We start from the raw sequence: 20,594 nt of genomic DNA on the forward strand, positions 1-20,594 counted from the left end.
GTCATATTATTTCACCTCTTCACACAGCCCATCTTCAAATCCAATCTTTTTCAGAGCTTCTCCTCTTTTCTGGCTCCACAACAACAATATAATAGTAACAATACCCTCCCTCCACAAAATCTCTATGTCATTCTCCATCTGTTCACTCACCCCACCTTCAAAATCATCCAAATCATACCCAATACACCTCCCCCCTCACCATCCATCCATCCTCACCCAAGATATTCCAACTAACCTCTTTCTCTTATGTATTTCTACATACCTACATACCTTCATACCTATATACACAACCCTCTCCCCATCAACCCCACCCACCGCCACATCCAACTTCATATAAAATAAATCATTTCTCAATATCAGAATATAACCCGAGCTGTCTGTTATCTTCATCCTAATATTCGAATAAATTTCCACACTTCCGGACTTCTTTCTATATGTAAGTATATTCACATCAAACCGAGTATGAAAACTTACCGCTAATATACAACCGTGTATGAGACAATATCATAGGACTACATTCTATTCGGCAAAGAATTGTGCATCCAGATCTTCACAAGAAACTACTTCAGGCCCTCTCGCATCGAACAAACAACAAATTTGTGAGTGTTCTTTTTTCTCAACAATACTGAAATTTTGATAAAATATTTATATTCATAAATGCATATCGACCCATCTTCGTGGACGTAAATCCTGACTCCTTACAATGCCAACCATAACTCCCACATGCAATACATTACCATGCCTTCTATGCTAGGTACGTATAATGGCCGCCGTCTTCTCGCTCGATATAATCCTTTTCAATTAATTCTTCAAAAACTATTAGCCCTTGTATCCTCAGGTATAATGTTCGATACTAGAAAGGAAAACTTACTCTCAATATGTTTCTTGATTTCCGCCGGCTCCACAGCACCTCTCCCTTTAGTTTGATTAATAACCTCCGCCACCAAATTTTGATGCGTCATCGTCTTTCTAGACTTCATGATTCTAACAATGGCAGCTTGAGTTTCAAAGCTTCTGTCTTGAATAACCCTCTCGTGCGTTTCTTTGTTCTCCTCCTTGGTCTCTTTCAGTTGAATTTGATTAATCTTGATTCTATATTTTGGATCTGAGAAATTGAGATTGATGGTGAAAGTGTCAGTATCATTGATATCTCTGCCTTTAGGATATTTAGCCAAGGGCCGAATTTTGGCGCATGCAAGTGACTGGAGGGTTCGTTTTAGTTCAACATCGACGAGACCCGTTGCTTTAGATATATCCTTGTATGAAAGGTGACCGCCATCTTCAAGATCATTGAAAAGAACAAGTACTATAGCTTGGAAACCACTAACAAGGAGTTCCTTGACACTTTTCTTAAACGTTGCTTTGACAACGCTGTGTGCTAGAGAATGTTTCCAAGTTAATCGGCGCCCACTGTGTTTGTGCTTATAATGCCGGTCGTACTTTTCGATATGTCTCGCTACTTCGGCAGGAAGATTGACTTCAATATCCGGATAAGTTGGCCAAGCAGCAGACGAGAGGACACTAACTTGTAGATCCAGTGTTGTCTTGCTTGTATTGCTTAGAGACTGCTTGTATGAGATCATTTCATCCCGAGAAATATCTTGATCTTTGAACATCTGTTCGAGGTTATGTGTGAAGCTGTTACCGCATTCACCTCTTAACTTAGCAAGCATATTCCTCTCAGCATCTTGACTTGCACTGCGTGCCATCAACAAGCGACGAGCCAAATCTTTCTTGTAAAATGCTTCAAATACGTCTTTCCCTTCAATGAAGCGAAACAGTTCAAGACCCTGTTCTAGTTGACGGTCCAATTCTGCATCCTCATCACCGGTACTGGCCTGTCCATTCTTCTCAGCCTCATTGCGATCTGTGGCATCGGATACCAGAGAACGAGGTACAGCCTTAAGCCCCCCACGCAGTAAACCATCCATGTATTTCGCAATCATTTCCCCAACTTTAGAGGTATCTGTACCCCATGCCTTGGCAACTTGGCGGTCATTTATGAACTGTCCAAATGCATCCCGAAGACAGAAAGTAAACGTCCCGTCTTTGTTGAAGGCATCACGGATGACAGTATCCAATGACCGTTTCAGTTCGAGCAGACGAACAACCATCTCATCGCTCCTTTCCTTGTCCATTGCAATAGACGATCCAACAGATTTTATATAATATGCGAAAGGCTTTTTGAGCTGTGCCTGTATATCCGAAAGTCTCAATAGCTGATATAAAGATTTCAGTGATGCCATTTCTTTGTCGTCCAGGAGCTTAGATACAGCTACCGTTTCCAGGAGGACATCGGCACGTTTGAGGACCAAAATATCGTGAGCGTTGTCAAGTAACGTTTTTTTGGTAGTGCTGTCAAAGTTATATGTATCACAGCGGAGACTCTCTCGTCGTAACAGATCGTCGCATGAGGAAATGTATTCTCTCAGTGGCGAAGAGCTCCGTTCTGATGCAAAATTCTCGAGGTAGGCTGAAGAAATATCCTGGAATCGTTCCTCGAAAAGACTCGTGTATATACCAAGTATGTGAATTGTGGCGATGGAGGCTCGGAGAAGAGCCGAATCGAACAAATCTAAAGACTTCCTATCATACTTTACAAGTTCACATATCCCTAGTATGGTTTGTGCTCCTGTTTTGCTGATCTCCTTTCCTTTAAAAAACACAATTTGGCGGAATTGACGTATACCCATATCTTCGAGCTGCGGAAGTGTCTTCGAGTTCAGCAGATATGATCTGTCAAGATAGCTGAATATGGATCTCAATAGAATCTGACCTCGTTGTCAGTATCTTCCTCTAGATTGGTATAAGTCTAGATATTTGCAGGCCTACCAATTGGGTTCTCCATATCCCCCATACAGTCTCCACAGCCCGCAGAGTTTCTACAGAGTTGGAATCTCCTTTGCGTAGAATATCTGGTAAGAGTCCATCCTTGATATGTGTGTGACAATGCTGTTCTAGATGTCTGTACAATTGATCCGCCTTATCTTTTCCACGCCGGCAAATCGATTCGACTCCACGACATCTGCAATATTGAAAAGTCAGTAGTTGCCTATTGAGAAAGGTGAGATGCAATATAATTGAACATTGAGCAAGACTATCAGAGAGGGTGAGGGATGGAAGCAGCGGCATTAGGGGAGAAAATAGAAGTTACCAAGAGAATTGACAACTGGGGTGCAATATGAAAGAGTCAATGAAGCTTACAGAACTTCCAATGGTGTTACTGGCTGTTGGTTGCTAAATACTGATGCCAAAGCACCATCCAACTCGTCCCAGGTCTTCTGGAAATACTGCTCCCCATCGCTCGGAGAACTTATCCTGAGGTTCTTAATCACCAGTCTCTTCGCTCCAGTATGCGGTTGAAAATTCGATGGCCTCGTCAAATCCACTACTCCTGGACGCGAAAACCCCATTGTCTTGTTCATGTTGGACCGTAAACCCGGACTTGTTGACGATGAAATTGGCCTTAGCTTTTTCGAAGAATGACAATCAACCTTGGATGTACCGGGGGGCGTGTTCGCTGAGCTTGGATTGGGACCTTGAGGATCGCGATGTTTTCTTTTAGCGGGTGAACTGGAGGATGTCGAGGAGAGATCAACTGCACGATCGTGTGAAGGCCACATCGAAGTGAAGTAAACACAAATGATATAGTTTCGCCTTTCGTTCTCTTGTGAGGTGAGGGGTCGATCTTAGTGGCCGCAAAGCTCGGGGAGCTCCTCCCTGGATTGGAGATTAATTGCTGTAACTCCTAATGCAGCTCTTTCTACGTGTCAGATCACAACATTAATGCTGATGGTGCATTAATGACGAATATACCTTTTCTGTTTTCCCCTTGTGTCTGGATATTCCCGTGGATGTTACATGAGGGGAAACAGAAATAGGAATGTTGCACGGAATGGTGGATATGCATCTTGTTGCTTCGGAAGGAAGCTGTGAAGTATGAATGGGCAGATTATTGCTGATAGGCGATAACGGCGATAAGAGTTTTTCTACGTTCCGAGGTTTCTCAATTGATGCACCAGTAGCTATGAGATTTGTCTTGATATAAAGCAGCACAAATCATTGGAATGTACCTAGTATGCATATATCTAGTATGTCAATGCTGAAGGTCTAATAGTAAAGGAAGGCGAGAGGTTCGAATGTTTGCTTTAACAGTCGTGTTAGTAGTAGGTAGTTCAATATGGAAGTCAAATCGGCCATTCATTGATCCCAATGCTAGAAGAGAAAGATGGCGTGAACGATACGTTATGGTGATGTTAGATTCCGGATCGATAGACACGAGAGATTTCATGATTATAGGATTTGATCAATTCACGATACTTGGCATATGCATTCTAAACTCTATACATGAGCACCAAGTCATCTTTCCTCTCTGATTAGGCATTATCATGTCCAGTTCCTGTATCGTCGCCCACATCTCCTTGATACACAAGATATTTAATCCAAACTTATTTTCTCAAGTGAAAGATCTAAGAGTGGGTCGTTTATGGATAACTGTCTCTTCAAACTAATAATGCTATTAGAGGTCGAAAGAACGAAGGTCATGGAAGGAATTTTTAACTTACGTCGACAAAGCGAGTTATAGTCATGAGTAACATGAACGAGTCTGATATATCAACAATGCTCTGCTCTGCGGAGTCATTTCCAGTCCCAAGTCCGGCCGACTTTTTGAGTACTGCCAATATGGCAGCTCTGTTGTCGGCCAGGAATCTCCTCCCTTGGTCCAAACTTTGTTCGTTTTGCAAGCCGCGACTGACGAGAGCACAACAAATGACCCTCATGATTGCCGCAAGTAAACTATAATGCCTACTGACCGCCTCCGAGTCATCGAAATCTAAAGTACTCTTAGCATGTGCATAGGATCTACTCGAAAGAGTAACTTACCAATCTCGAGGTCGGTATCTAGGGCGAATAGCCCGGAGGCTAATATGGCATGAAACAGGCCCGAATTGAGGACGGCAGTGGCCCCAGAGCGAGTTTGTGATATGTGAACAAGAAGTGCCAATCTAGCATAAAAATCGGAAAGAAGTATAGTTGAATCTACATCAAGTTAATGAATATCCAGCTTTACTAGGAATACAATCTTACCTTCGCGCGACGTCTCCTGTAGAATACTTGCCAAGTCCCCAATGGAGTTTACCAGGATACTTATAAAGTTAAGACGGTTAAGAGATTCAATGATGTAATTGGAGTTTTCTTGCTTGGCCATTTTCACCAAGGCCCCGAGAAGTAGCAATGCTGCAATTCTGCAGTTCTGTTCACCGACCAAAGCATCATCACAGATTATATCTATTAATCGATCACCAGCCAGTTTGACTGTCTGCGTACTATGCGGTTTGCGTAGCCCAGGAACAATGGCAGGTTGATTGCTTCGACCGGCACGATACGTGCCGCCGTCGAGGCTATCTGTTTCAGGAACAGTCGGAATTTCAGTTTCTGACGTTCCTGTAAGATAGCGATAGCTGATACTATAGAAAATTTCTTTCAAGGAACCGTTAGCACCGACGGCATTTATAGCTCTAAGCGACAATTCGAACACATAGAAGAGCTTATCGCTTAGATTTTGTCCCAGGTCACCTTCCTTGAAAGTGTTGGAATCTAGATTCAGGCTGAACAAGAGTGCCTTGGTGAGTTTAGCTAGCTCTAACGCATCAGCTGCATTTTCTAGGCAGTTTTCTAGCCTAGGTAAAATTATTTGCAAAGTCTGCAATACAAAAACCATCTTGGTTGGTTCGTCATAAGACATGGTCTCTACCATCACGAGTAATAACTGGACCCAAGATTGTAGCGCCTTGTGTCGAGCTGCTCTTAGTTCCTTCAATTTGTTATCGATAAAATAGTAGTTGAACATCATTTGGGCTTCGTTATTGAATGCAACTACGTCTTGAGGATTTTCAAGTCTCTTCAGAGCGGCGAGCTCAGATCTTCGTAAAGTCAGAAGCTCTTCAAGTTTCATCATGTTGAATAATGGAGGGAGATCGGCATGGACCTCCTCACAGGCGCTAACGTCGATATCTTTGAACCAGGATAACGAGCCAAGAGCGATCGTTTGGTTCAAAGGTATATCCATGAAATCGAAAAGATCAAAAACAGAGCAATTATCAACCTGTTGGCCTTCTTCCACGATTGTTGATCCAAGTAGTGTGTTAAACATTCGCTCCTTTAGAGAAGGCAGATGGCTGAGTGCTATCTGGCGTAACTCGGCAGATGTGTATTGCAAGACGTTAGCGCGTTGATTTAAAAAGTTTGAGAGGCAGGAGGCAGAAGTTGCATCCAAAAATTCAGGATCTGCGAGATCCCGACCATCCCACAGCAACCCTGGCGTAATCAAAGTTTGCCTGATAAACATCTCGAAAAACGAATTATTGGCCCGCATCTCTATCATAACGGGGCTTGATGAAATGGGCGAATGCCATAGCTGTTTAAGCAGCCGCAGGCATTTGTATCTTAGAGAGACCAGCCATGAAGAGATGTTTCCCTCACCCTCAAGGGATATATCGTTAGCCAACCTCAATATCGAATGAAAGAGCGAAATTCGACGACTGAAAAGGGAATCCGTATCGACTTCTAAATGATCATCTCTGCATTGGAAACCGAGCAGTAAATGAGCTATTGTAGTCTGACCTGGACATGCCTCGAGACAGGCGATAAGGAAGTCCAGTATTTGGACTTTGATGATGTATGAATCAGACGTTTGACCTTGGGTCTCGTCAATATTTGCTTCAGTCTCTTGTAGAAGTGCGCGTGAGATGGCCTCCGCTGCATTATTTTCCTCTAATGCAGCAATTGCTTTATTACGATCAATCCTTCTGCTACCTGTTTTAGGAGCAGGGGCAAGCCGTGGCGAGGCGGAAAGCTTTTCGAGCAGTTTCAGAGATGCTATCACCAATTCTGGATTGCCGGAGCTACAGTATAAGCCTAAATCGGGAATTATACTTAAGTGATTGAGTACTCCGTCCTCAAAAGATGCATACGCGGTGTTTGGAACTGGGGCACGGCGATGGCTAGCCTGATGCTTAATTAGAGGTCGAACAATATCTCGATAAGTTGGTTGCAGATCCATAATCAAGGTGACTGCACGTATTCCTTGGAGGAGGCACATAATTGATGGTGAATCGGGAGCCGCACTGGCAACTTCGTTAACATCTTGGTGAATTGCAGCAAATATCGCATCCATTACGCTGGAGTTGTACATCCACTCCATTACCCTAGAAAATGGATGTAATAAAACATAGGTTTGTAGATCGGAGGTTTTTATAGCAGTGTCAACTGAGATGTTGGAACGATTTGCAAATATCACGAGATCTTCGTTGAAAGTCTCCAAGCAAGTTGTAATGAAAGTAAGACAAGTCAATTGCAGCAGTCTCAGCTGTATGGGGTCCATTATCTCACTCATTTTAGATCCAAACACTTGACCAACGGCGAAATCGACATATGGATCTATTCCAGGCATGCGATTGGAAGTTCCGAGAAGTTCGGGGAATGGTAAACCATCTCGCAGGGCACTATCTTCTTCGTAAGGTAGTACAAGAGCATGGAGAAGTAGGATGAATGCATCTGGTTCTTCGAAGCCTGTGCCAAACTTGCGGAGAATTGCGTCAGGTGCGTAGGACGGAGGAGCTGTATTTCTTTGGGTGCTGGGATTATGGACGTATCCCCCAGAAACCCAAATGTCAAGAGCTGTCCACAAGTACTCGGCTGCTGCCTTTGTTTTGTTACTTAATAAAGAGCGCAATGCTGTGAAAGCACCAGCTCTGAATCGCGATGGTATCGAACTGGATGCAAGTTGGAAAAGCAGGTCTGTAAGCTGATATGATGGATGCTGCATCAAAAACTGCCTGGCGACCGCACTATGCGAACAGAGTTGAGATATGAGGCGGAGATAAGACTCTAGCATAATATAAGATTCTGGCTCTAATTCTGCTTGATCGTGGCTTGGCTTCCCATGGCGGTAAGCCTGGGCTTGTGGTACTGGTTGATCTCGAAGTTTATTGGTGAAAAATGTTAGTTCTTTGAATATCTGATTCCACGTGAGGGCATGAGCCCGTTTCATTTTTCCGGCTTGAGGGCTTTCGTCGAGCAGAAACTCGTGCGCAGCAGTTGCGCACTCATCATCACCCGAAATGGCCTGGAGCATTTCGCAGAATGCCGAGACCAGCGGAGTTGAAGCACGTCTCGAAGCCCAGTACATGAAACCGATTAACACACCATCTGGAACATCCCAAAATCCATCCAAAGCAGCTTTTGGGCGCCCATCAAAGGCATAAGAGATGACAATTATAAATCGCTCTAGGTCTAGATCGTGCTCATGCTCATGACTAAGTTGACGTTGCTCGTCCTCATCTATCCTTAACTTCCTCAACACGTCTGGCAAGTTCGTTATGAAACTTTCGATAAACGTCTGGAGTTGCTCCATAAATTGGTCTTCAAAGAAATCAGAGAAAGATACCGAATCGGACAAAAGCTGAGGAGCTTTTCTCTGTAGCCACAACCGAAATCCTTGACGTGACGGTTCTGTCCAGCTTGCGGCTTTGACATCAGCAGAAAGAGACAATAAGAAGTCGAATGCTCCATCTTTCAAAGCTTCGTTGAACTGTTGAGATCGCTGTTTGGCCTCTAGTGTTTTCATTAGATCAGTTGGGAAACGAGGAATTCAGGTATGTAACCAACCTTCTTCAAGATTAATGCCATGTGGTAATCCATCATGGTGTTCCACATACCACCCACTATATTCCGCCAACCACCAGGCTCGAAATGCTGCATGAGCATAAGGTAATACCCATGCATTCTGGTCGGTTTTAACGTTAATCTTCTTGTCCAGCGCTCTTGCATCTTGTATCGTTGATCCACCTTCTGGAGAGCCAAAGCGCCAAATATAAGCAGCTAAAGCTGGGAAATGATGCACTGTAATGATTTGTTAGTTGGAATTATACTGCTGGAACACAGAAGATATCTTATAGTAGCTCTGCTCCCAATTCTAAAATTAAATAGCTTACCCAAAACATTATCATACTTGTCCGCTTTCTTCAAGACTCCAAGGAGTAGCTCAAAATCCTCCACGCTAGAATGATCTGCTTTCACCAAATAGAGTACAATGACGCCTAGTAACTCATGTTGCTTGACAAGACTGTGTCGCTGATACTCCATGATTTCCAAAAGCTCCGGCTGTGATGGCTGTCCTAATACAGACGCACTGCTAACTTTGTCCGAGATCTTTTGAAGCCATTGTCTGATATCACCCATGGCAGAAATACACTTTGAAATGAATGTTGGCGCATTTCTCGTTGTGTTTATATTAGTGGCCGTAGTTGGAGATTGACTACTGATCGTTTCTTTGATGATATGTTCTAAGAACATCTTCAGTTCCTGCTCCTGTTCTGAATTGCCTTCCAACTCAGCAATCTGTTGAAGCGTAAGACGCAAGCAGTCCAACAGAAGTTTCCGTCGCTGATGAAAGCGTATTATGGAACAGGACAAAACTGAGCGTCCTGTCGCATCGGCATCGTCTTGTGCGTCGAAAAAGATTTGGGAAGCTTCAATCTCATCAAGATTCAATTCATCTGCTAGTTGAAAGGTTCCCTGCTGAAAGTCCTCGTTGATCTTGTACATCTGCCCATCTCGCTCGAAGATTTCTATTGTGGTTATATTAGTTTTAGTTTTTTTTAAAGGGTTGTTCGTAGCCATAGAAAAGTACGTACCATTTGTGATACTCTGCCGGCTTTGCTCATTTCGATTCTTCTGGTTCAGGAGATTTCGAAAAGCTGTAATATGAGCTTCGAGTTCAACGGCTAATCGGTCGAGGTTCGAAAGGCGGGAGTTTGATAGTGCAAGAAGGTCTGAATGCAAGGCCTGGATTTCATTCAAGCTACTACTGGGTTGCTCCGCCATGGTTGAGAAGGTTGCGCCGAGGCGTGGGATACAGGGAATCGATGTGGCATGGAACTTATGAAAGTTCAAAAGGGTAGGTTTGTCTCTCTTTCATGGCAAGTTGTAATCGTTTCGTTGTCGCAGATGCTGTAAGCAGTAATTTGGGCTACCTGTTACATAGAAAATTATTTGATGGAACAAACAAGCGATTAATTTTGAAGCTGTACAATAGGTCCCTGCACACGAAAAATCGCGTCGCGAAAGGTCAGAACTTGTGTGTACAAGCAACCACCAAGAAAAAAATAAAGTCGTTCGACGATTTACTGATGCAATTTCAAGATGTCCTAGTTCCATGGAGTTGTCTACTTCTGCGAATCTCAAAATTGTGATGCTGCTCAATTCAAAAACACTATTTTTGAATTAATCTTTACTAAACCCTTAATGTATTTGGAGCCCCTCTCAGATTCCTACACATTACCAAGCTCGTCATATTTCATATCCACAACAGTTGTGAGAGCTTCAAGCTAGGAATGCGTCCAAACCTGTGTCGTCGCATCTCATCTCAATATGTCTGCAGAGATAACTTTAAGGCAGGTCATGGGTAATTATGATTCTCGATTGGCAGTCATCGACACAAAAGTTAAATAAAACTCAGGGACCCTGGAGAGTAGAAAGGGAGATTTCACGAAGTCTTTGAAAGGTAAACCCATTGAATCCAAGCCATGGACCTGCTTGGCAGATTCGCAGATGTTGACTGCGGGATACAGATCTCAATGACATGTTTTATCCCCACAAGGCTGCTAATATGTAAGTCAGACATTCATTTGATATTGGAGGCTTTGAGCTAACTTAGACATCAGCGGCCAGCATATCAATGGACAACTTCAAAACAAGACATACGACAAATTATTCGAGATTTTATTCGGAATTGTCATTGAGGAGAAGCGAAAATATCTAGGCAAGTCGAAAAGGCCAACCGTGAAAGTATCGGTCACTAGGCTGGAACTATGTGCTAAGGCTATAAATTACATTGTCGCTGCTGGGGTACACAGGTTCGAGAAGACGACTGTCAACGATTTGATTGAGCACATTCTTGATACGATTCCGATATCAAATACAGATTACTGTCAGCCGATATTAACTGACTATCTCAGAACACTGGGCTGTTTGCTCGGGCAACCAGCAATTGTAGCAAGCCTCAAAGATCTTCGGGTCGAACTTATCGAATTTTCCATCATGGGTATCGAATTCTACCTCGGAGACACTGGTGAAGACCTATCACAGTCTGGCAACGGGACTGGTCACACATCACTGCCTAGGTCTTCCTCTGGACTTGGAAGTATACCAAAGGTACAAAGTTCGGTATCTCAGCACAACGTAGAAGAATTTTGCCAAATTATCTTCACGCTTCTCTATTCTACCAATAATCCTTCATTTATAATTGTTGAGAGAGTGGCCGCCGTAATCATGCGCTTGCTGCAGTACCATATTTCGAGTGTAAGCAAGCTACATCAAGTAGCATTTTCAGTCCTTAATATCGTTTTATCATGTTTCAGTGAAGATCACACCTCATTTTCGTTTTCAATTGGCCGAAAGTTGCTTCCTATGATATGCCGATTTTGGCAAGTTAAAGCGCTGCACAAAGACGAAATGGTTAACTCTGTCCGAGATGAAATGCTGATTAGTTTGTACTGCACTCATCTACACCTGGAGAGCAATATCATAAGCGATGAGGACGTCGAGCTTCATAGTAATTTGAATGATTTGCTTGACGCCTTAAGAGCAGATTACTTTAGGCGAACAGACAATGATCAGCTTCAATTGGACGATGTGGAGATTCTAAATTTGAGTTCCCGAAAGATAAGCTGCGATCCTTTTCGTCTACATTGCTTCCGACTGAAATCTCACAACAATCGTACGGCTGAGCGTAATTGGGCAAACCTACTCGCTCTGGCCGTCCTAGAACGATTGGTGAGAGTCAAAGAGCACGTACTTCAAGTGAATTCCAAATTAGGAGGTGACTTGAATAATCATCCACGGAAGCGTCAACGTATCTCGCAATCATCTGAAAGACTACTCGAACCTCTAAAGTCCGGCGATCAGAAAGTACTATTGGCCGGTTTGCAATTGATCCCATTCGTACTGCAAAACTGCAAACTTCCAGCTTCTTCTCTAGAAGAATTACTTGATCAACTGAGCAATTTTGCTTTGGATAAGCGTGGTAACATTGCATCATGGGCATTACTTGGTATAGCAAGGTCAGTCAGTGCCATGTTATCCTTGGACTTATTTTGACTGACCACAAGATCACAGTTGTACTTATCAGGTATGTGCTGCAGGCGAATCATTAGTAGACTGGAAACAGCACTGGCATAATGGAGCCAAAGCGCTCACTTTTGCGGGGACCTGTCGTGCCGCTGCTCTTGCACTCCATACAATTCATGCCAAATGCCTATTAGATTATCGTGATATTGAAGACAGTGTGAACGCCATCATCACCACGGCTGATATCAGTGGCCCGCCAGTCCTCTGTGACTCGTCAATTTTCCTGATCAATCACCTGTTGCAAGTTAAGGTTAATGAAGCTCCTGGCGCGAGCCTGGCTGCCTGCCAGCATGTGATCCGTTGGTTTTTCGGAAGATGGAATCCAGGTACGAAGTCTACTGTATTACATCGGATTAGAGCTGACACAACTCAAGCTGATAGATTATTTATTGTTCAATACGGGAAACATTTACACCCTTTTAGCATCATTGCATTGATAAGAACGAGCCTTGGCCTACCAGGATTGCCTGATGAGTCAGATAGCCGCCAAATAGGAGGTGCGCTGTTTCAGGCATGGCAACAACACTTAGACAGAGAAAAGGTCCTTCGTTATCTCTTACTACTTGATACCGATGAACCCGTCGAATTAGACTTCGCCTGCCAACACTGTCCGAAGTCTACGGCTGATTATGATGTTATCTTTCGATTGGACAGTGCCCACTTTATTTCTACCCAGAGAATGATACTCGAGTTCTTGTCCTCAAAGTGTAGCGAGCTTCTACTATCTTGGAGAGGCTTCAATACGGAACGTTCGCAGGTTTCAACTGATATGTATCGAGGCTCACTAAATACATGTGTCACGAGTCTTCATTTACTACCACATTTTGCCGAAGCTAATTTAGAGCAACTATCTCTTCTAAAGGATGACCTCCGGGGCCTGAGTGATGAGTTGATGGAATACCTCAGGCGATCAGATGCTAAAGACTTTTCCGCCACCAAAGAGTTTATTCATACTATCTTGCAAACAATCCAACCCCATCTACCCCATTGTGACACTGCTCAATTCAAGCATGTCGTAGAACACAATTCTCAATTGCTGCAGTTTCTATCCCTTATCTCGGGATATATCAAGAGTCGCCGTTTAGTCGAGGAGTCAATTCCAGAGCGTGATGATGATCCCATGGATATAGATGATGAAATTTCTAGCCAGATAAGTCACTTGTCAACGGAAGCACAAAAATTGAACATTCCAAGGCGAGCCATGGCGCTGGAAATGAGTTCTTCGTCCTTTTATATAGATACAATAGGCCGACTGATATTGGCCGCCGACTTGTACGAGTCCTCTGAAAGCTGTGCGGTGCCAAATTCGTTTATTGAGGAGCTGATCTCTATGAAAGATGAAGAACTACTCTCGTGTCGTCCACTTATGCGCAGTGTGATTGACTCGGATCTAATTCTGAATGAAACAGATGCGTATCGCATATTCGGGCGCGTGGGGCAAATTCTTTCATCAGATGATTTCCTCGCCAGCGAAGTTGCCATGTGTGCATGCTTGGACGTAATGATAGGACTTTTGCCTTTCTGGTCAATGGAAGAGCAAAATTCTTTTGCAAATCATGCTAAACAATTGTATGTTTGGTTTTTACAACGAGTCCAGCGAAACGCCGATTCCACAACCGTGCAGCTAGGCATTGCTAATATGCTATTACAACTTTTGCGAGCAAACCAGAATTATGGGAGTGCCCCTTCTCAGCCCTCACCGCGTACAAGTCTATTGGAGCTCCTCGAGAAAGGCAACACTGCTACTAAATTCTTAATTGGTGATCAGATTTCGACAATATTCGAGCTCTTTACGCTAAAGGAGCATGACAAAATCTTTGTAGATGTGCTTGCACTTCTGCCTTCTGCACCAGAACTGTGGGAAGGCATCGCGTTCCGACTTTATGTCCTGGCAAAACTAGCTTCCCGTTGGTCAACTCTTCTGCGAAGATGTATTTATCATATTTTCGAAATTCCGGGTAGAATTCCGGGTACTATTCGACATGCTACTCGGTGCTTGTCCGATGTTGCTTCTGCGCTCGCGGTAGACTGTCCGAAGGAGCTCTTCGCATTGTTTGCGCCTCAGATACTCTATACGTGGCTCGAGGCAGAGGCGATAGAGGACATACCATACCAAATCTTTGGCTTCGACGCTCTCGGTGACTTATTGGTATCCGTCCAGGAAGAAGTTTCCGCCTTGATAATGATGCGGGGTGATGAGGCTCAGCTAGAACACCTCGCCGAACTGTTGAAGATTCCTGTTGTCCAACTGCTTGAGAAATGTTTTGCCAAAGTCACAGCATACTGTATTGCTAACGAGATAAGCATATCACCTTCGAGTGGCAAGAAACACAAAGGCGAGCATCGGCTGAAAGCCTACCTCGGTGAAGAACTGTACTTGGAATGCGTCAACCTGCATTTCACAGATATACTTGCAACCCTGTTTAATGTTATAGATCAAGAGCAGCATGTGGAAAAGTCATTTGCCAAAGAGGAGAGCTTAGTTTATGCCGCAAAAATAATGGGAGAGATCAAATCTCTGAGCTCGTCTGAGATGATCTTGCCTCCCAATCAGCAGCCTGCATTCAAGGCAAAGTACCTTTTCCACGAAATCAAACTCTTGTGTAAGAGGACAGTTCATGAGACAGGCGATCTATACACCCCAAGCTTAGTAGCTTTCATTGCTAGAAGACTACTGAAGACTATTCACCCCGCACTTGGTTCGCTGCATGCTTGCTCTGTGTTGCGAAAGCTTCGTGTTCTTATCTCGCTTGCCGGAAGCGCTGTGACTAGAGGCTATCCTTTAGAAATGCTTCTTCGATCCATAAGACCCTTTCTCAAGGATCCTGAATGTGCTGATGATGCTATTGGCATTCTGCAATATCTACTTAGTCATGGCTCTGAGTATCTAAAGCTCTCCCCATCTTTTGTTGCAAGTATTACCCTTTCGATACTCGGATCTCTGCTCGTATTCATGCAGGAGCGTAGGTCTAGCACAACCCAGGAAAGTCAACACCAAGCGACAATGTCCAAAGCCCAGAAATTTCACATCTGGGTTGGGAAGTATGCCTCACGTTATGAATCTCCTGTTCTAGCGGGGTCTCTGAATTCAAGTTTCAAATCTCTCATTGCCTCTGCCCAGGAGGTTCGAGCAATTGGAAGTGCTGAAAGGGGAACAATAGAGAGTACACTACTGGACCGGCTACTAGAGGACGAAAAGAATGGAGGCGCGTTACTGACTCCGCCCGCTCGGAAACTAGCGCTCAGTATGCTATGCTCCGAGTTCGAATGCCCTTCCTCTTACCGGAGCGATATATACGGTGAGGATGCAGCTGCCGAAGGAATGGCTGCTGTTGTATGGAAGTCCTGCAGAGGAAATTCTTCCAACAAGCAATACATGTCTTGGGCTGCGCGGGTTCTCGGAAGAGCCTTTGCGGCTACCGGGCATGTACACCAGGAGCTTTTGCAAGAATCCACGTTGTCAAAAATCAAGGAACTAAAAATATCATCCAAAGCTAGTTCTTCATCAAGAGCATGCATATTGAGTCTCTTACAATCTTTGATCTTGGGAGATAATGGCTCGACGGTGGGAATTGTCGAAACGGCGTTGCGTATTATTGTTACAACTCCAGACGCGCAGATCTTGGAGATTGGTCGTCAAATTTTATCGCCCCCAGTATTTGAAGCGTCAGCGTGGAATCCTTATCCTGTTCCTCCATGTGAGATGGCAGGACCTACAGATGATAAGGATAGCTTAAGGAAACATCTCGAGGCAGATTGTATTCTTTCTCCTAATTGGTTAAGAGATCTCTCTATTGCATTGGTCAGAGCTGTCCCTAAAGATCCCATACTTTGCGCCTTAGCACCAGTCCTTAGAAACGTGCCAGACTTTGCTGATCAAGCATTTCCCTTCATTCTTCACCTCGTTCTCTCTACAGATTTGCCTGCACAAAAGAACAACCGTAATCAAATATCTAGTGCATTTGCGGCGTGGTTCTCCAGAGGCCAATCCGTTGAAAGGAACAATCTAAAAGCTATAATTAATTCGATTCTGTACCTACGGACGCAACCTCTGCCCCACGAGAAGTCTTCAGCGGATCGTCTGCATTGGTTGGATCTTGACTACCTCAAAGTCGCCACAGCCGCCATGCATTGTGGAATGTTCAAAACGGCCCTGATATTTGTTGAAGAACACCATTTGATCCCAGTAAAATCGTCTAGACGGTCTTCAACGAATAAGGATGTTGGTGAGGCACCTGAGATACCCACAGACTTGCTTCTCTCAATTTATGAGAACATTGATGATCCAGATCTATATTACGGGGTGCAGCAAACAGCTAGTTTGAGCACCATATTAGCGAGACTAGAATATGAGAAAGATGGACCTAAAAGTCTTGCTTTCAGAGGTGCACAATATGACAGCCACGTTAAGCAGCGAGATCCCAGAGCTACGCAGGATGCGCAGTCTCTTGTTAGTGCATTAGATATGCTTAGCCTGAGTGGTCTTTCTCACTCTTTGCTACAAGCACAACAGGGTTCTGGAATAGCTGGTACATCTTTAGATTCTATGTTTCGCACCGCACGTAAACTAGAACAATGGGATATTCCGGTTCCTACCAGTGATAATCACTCAGTCACTCTCTACAAAGCTTTCCAAGCAGCTCATGTTGCTACAAACCGCGGATCTTTCATGAAAGTAATCAACGAAGGACTTGAGGGGACAATGGAACGACTCGTGCGAGATGACCTTAGCGCCAGTGCTCTTCACGAGTCTCTTAGAACCCTAGCGGCTCTTTCTGAAATGGATGAAGTGCTTAGCTCTCAAGGATCCGAAGAGTTCGAAGAAATTCTGACAAGATTTCGGAATCGATCTGAATGGATGAAGACAGGAAGGTAAATATTCCTACACACTCTACCATAATCATAGCTAATACTGAGATAGGTTTGATGACATTAGTCAGTTGATTTCTTGTCGGGGGACAACTTTAAGCACCCTAAGCCAGCAACCACGTCTTCGAGGCATACTCAATCTCTCCTCCAAGGATACAAGACTAGTCGAGGTACATGTTGCACTCATGGCTTCATCGCTTAATCGTGACCACGGTGCCTTACAAGAATCTTTATCTCTGACAACTTCTCTGATTGATCTTATTGAACCGTGCCAGTCTCTTGGTTTAAACATTGAAGCTGCCGTTCATATGGAGACCGCAAATGCCTTGTGGGAGCAAGGCGAAATGACGTCTTCAATAGGTATATTACGAGCTCTGGACAATGCATCCTTTTTGAAAGCGCAGACTATATCCGTTGGTCGTCCTGATCTCTTATCAAAGATCGGTCACCAAGTTTCCGAGGCTAGACTTGAGAAGCCTGATCGAATCATTGAGAGATACCTAAAGCCTGCCCTCAAGGACTTAAAAGGTTCCGATGGATATGAAGCCGCGAAAGTTTTCCATCAATTCGCCGTATTTTGTGATCAACAACTGCAGGACCCTGATAGTTTGGAAGATTTGGAGCGAATGAAGAAGTTAAGCGAGATGAGATCTAATGATGTTGCCGACTACGAGGAACTTTTGAAGAATGCAACATCTTCGACAGAGAGATCCAGACATCAGAGTTATCTCAAGAAAGCCAAGACGTGGCTCGGACTAGATGAGCGAGAATACCGCCGCCATTGTTCCAACAGGGACGAATTTTTACGCCAATGCCTGGAGAATTACCTTCTCTCTTTGGCTGCTTCGGATGGTCATGATAGTAATGCTCTACGTTTTACCGCCTTATGGCTTGAAAACTCTGCAGAAAACTTTGCCAATGAAGCTGTCGCCAAAGTTTTACCCAAGGTCCCTAGTCGAAAATTTGCTACGTTGATGAACCAGCTAAGTTCTCGCTTACTCGAGAATGACTCAAAATTTCAGCAACATCTCTTTGGTCTAGTTCTACGAATATGTATGGATCATCCATACCACGGTATGTACCAGATATATGCTGGGTCCCACAGTCGGCCAAACACCAAAGATGAAGTAGCTGTTTCAAGAAATAAAGCAACTCTCAAGGTTTCAGAGCAACTACAAAGAGCTGAGAGCTCGCGGGCAATTTGGACCGCGTTAAATTATGTCATACAGCCATACACTCACCTTGCGGGCGAGAAAGATGATCAGAAATACAAAACGGGCAAAAAGCTTTCCATTAAAGACTCCCCTTCAGGTTTGAGACTCAACAACATTCTAAAGAAGTACCCAATACCTCCTCCGACAATACACATAGATCTTCGCGCAGATAAAAACTATTCTAAGGTGCCAAAAATGGTGAAGTTCGAGTCACAGATGAGTATAGCATCCGGAGTAAGTGCACCAAAAATCATCACTGCTGTGGCGGATAATGGAGCGCGATTTAAACAATTAGTAAGTATCCAAAATAGTAGGTTTCACTATCATAGTTAACGTATATCAGGTAAAAGGTGGCAATGATGATCTGCGTCAAGATGCCATCATGGAACAGGTATTTGCTCAAGTCAGTGAACTCTTGAAAACGAACAGAGCTACTCGACAAAGAAACCTCAGCATCAGAACGTACAAAGTCCTACCATTGACCTCGATAGCCGGAGTCATCGAATTTGTGCCAAACACAATTCCGTTGCATGAATATCTCATGCCAGCACATGAGCGTTTCAATCCGAAAGATCTAAAAGGGAATGTATGCCGTAAAGAGATTGGGGAAGTCCAAGGTCAACCAACGGAAGTAAGAATCAAGAAATATAGATTGGTCATCGATCGTTTTCGTCCCGTTATGCATTATTTTTTCACAGAACACTTCAACGATCCCGACGAATGGTTCACCAAGCGTCTAGCATACACTCGTAGCACAGCTGCTATATCGATTCTAGGTCACATTCTCGGATTGGGCGACAGGCATGGTCACAACATTCTTCTTGATTTTGAGAGCGGTGAAGTAGTACATATCGATCTTGGTGTGGCCTTTGAAATGGGTCGGGTTCTTCCGGTCCCCGAATTGGTACCTTTCCGTCTCACCCGCGATATTGTCGACGGAATGGGCATAACAGAAACCGAAGGTGTATTCAGGCGGTGCTGTGAATTCACTCTTTCTGCTTTGCGTAAGGAAGCTTATAGTATCATGACTATTCTTGACGTTCTGCGATATGATCCATTGTACAGCTGGTCTATATCACCCGTGCGACTTGCAAAATTGCAGGTGGCGCAAAGTGTTGCGCCGGAACCTGGTATGGGGCATCAGAGAGGTGGCGAAAGGCAAACTGTCAACCAACCGAGTGAAGCTGATAAAGCTCTTACCGTGGTCAACAAGAAATTGTCAAAGACATTAAGTGTAGAGGCCACAGTCAATGATTTGATCAATCAAGCGAGAGATGAGAAGAATTTGGCGGTTTTGTATTCAGGTATGTTCTACCCCCCCCCCCCCTCTATCTCTCCCATTCTTCATCTAAAATGCCGATATTATCTCTTCACAACGAACGCTGATTGATATCTATAGGTTGGGCTGCATACGCATAAAGGGTAGTAGCTAAGCTGTGTACCATATATGCAGCAAATATTCATAATCTCAATTTATTAATTAGCGGGCATAGCTTGGTGTTATAGATTAGTAAATCTCTCCAAAATAATATCTGCGATATATGATCATCATTTTAAAGATTTTTAACGAAGTGGAACTAAGTTTCTTTGAGTTCTGAGAAGTTGGCGGATCGAAATTACCACTTTTAAAATGCACTGTCAACTATCTCACAAACGTTATTCACTATGATGGAATGAAGTCAAATATAATGATGGAACGAGGTCACTGAACCTTAAGATCAGAATAGGGCTTCGTATTGCACTGACTAGGTATTACTAGGGAACCTCTAAAGTTGAACACCGAAGAGCCTTCTTTCGTTCCTATTTCGCAAAAATACACCCCTTCCGTTCAGCCACAATTCTCTCCTTCCAAAATCTCAAAGTAATAGTCGGCTTGCTGACTAGTCATTGGGGTGTTGCATGAGCTGCACATAGGTGTCTCGTCACCGGTAAGTAGGGTGGCTTTACAATTGGAGCAATACCAAAGAGCCATGTTGAATTGAATATGCGAGTTGTTTTGATTTGGTGCTTGTATGTATGTGTTCTTTGCGGATATGCTTCTGGTAGGTTTTGAAGCTTATGAATAGTAATTTGGGGAAGAGAAGATCAGGCACTTCTTATATACACATACTGTACACATTATTCACGGAATTTCTGAATAGGAGCTGTGTGAATGATTGCAGATATCCCATTCATACTGTTGCTCTTGTATCATTTGTTTTGATTCCATTCGAGTAACATACAAGCAGTACTCGAGATTCACGACTTCGAATAAGTATTACAATACTAATCATGAATTGGCCCGCCCTAGACACCCAAATTCACTCTTTCACATCCCAA

The 20,594-nt window shown here is 43.7% G+C and overlaps 3 protein-coding genes across 3 annotated transcripts; 1 reads left to right on the forward strand and 2 right to left on the reverse strand.

The window, feature by feature from the left end:
• Positions 1-604: 604 nt before the first annotated feature.
• Positions 605-3,911, reverse strand: BCIN_08g03360 (hypothetical protein). Its single transcript, XM_001554582.2, has 4 exons — positions 3,205-3,911; positions 2,833-3,025; positions 872-2,771; positions 605-807 (listed from the first exon to the last, which is right to left on the reverse strand). Exons 1-4 carry the CDS (start codon positions 3,423-3,425, stop codon positions 746-748), a joined length of 2,376 nt encoding a protein of 791 aa, XP_001554632.2. The 5' UTR covers positions 3,426-3,911; the 3' UTR covers positions 605-745.
• Positions 3,912-4,068: 157 nt separating this feature from the next.
• On the reverse strand, positions 4,069-10,074 carry Bcnup192. The gene is made up of 7 exons (XM_024694571.1): positions 9,699-10,074; positions 8,997-9,632; positions 8,671-8,904; positions 5,089-8,616; positions 4,885-5,040; positions 4,566-4,834; positions 4,069-4,507 (listed from the first exon to the last, which is right to left on the reverse strand). The coding sequence occupies exons 1-7, from the start codon at positions 9,886-9,888 to the stop codon at positions 4,457-4,459; spliced, it is 5,064 nt and encodes a 1,687-aa protein (XP_024550361.1). The 5' UTR covers positions 9,889-10,074; the 3' UTR covers positions 4,069-4,456.
• An 88-nt stretch (positions 10,075-10,162) lies between these two features.
• On the forward strand, positions 10,163-19,910 carry BCIN_08g03380 (hypothetical protein). Its single transcript, XM_024694572.1, has 9 exons — positions 10,163-10,468; positions 10,523-10,567; positions 10,635-10,674; positions 10,728-12,125; positions 12,181-12,518; positions 12,567-17,064; positions 17,114-18,569; positions 18,619-19,579; positions 19,675-19,910. Exons 1-9 carry the CDS (start codon positions 10,435-10,437, stop codon positions 19,692-19,694), a joined length of 8,790 nt encoding a protein of 2,929 aa, XP_024550362.1. The 5' UTR covers positions 10,163-10,434; the 3' UTR covers positions 19,695-19,910.
• The last annotated feature ends 684 nt before the right edge of the window (positions 19,911-20,594 follow it).

Source organism: Botrytis cinerea, chromosome 8 (genome assembly GCF_000143535.2).
Source record: "Botrytis cinerea B05.10 chromosome 8, complete sequence".
NCBI classification, from domain to species: Eukaryota; Fungi; Ascomycota; class Leotiomycetes; order Helotiales; family Sclerotiniaceae; genus Botrytis; species Botrytis cinerea.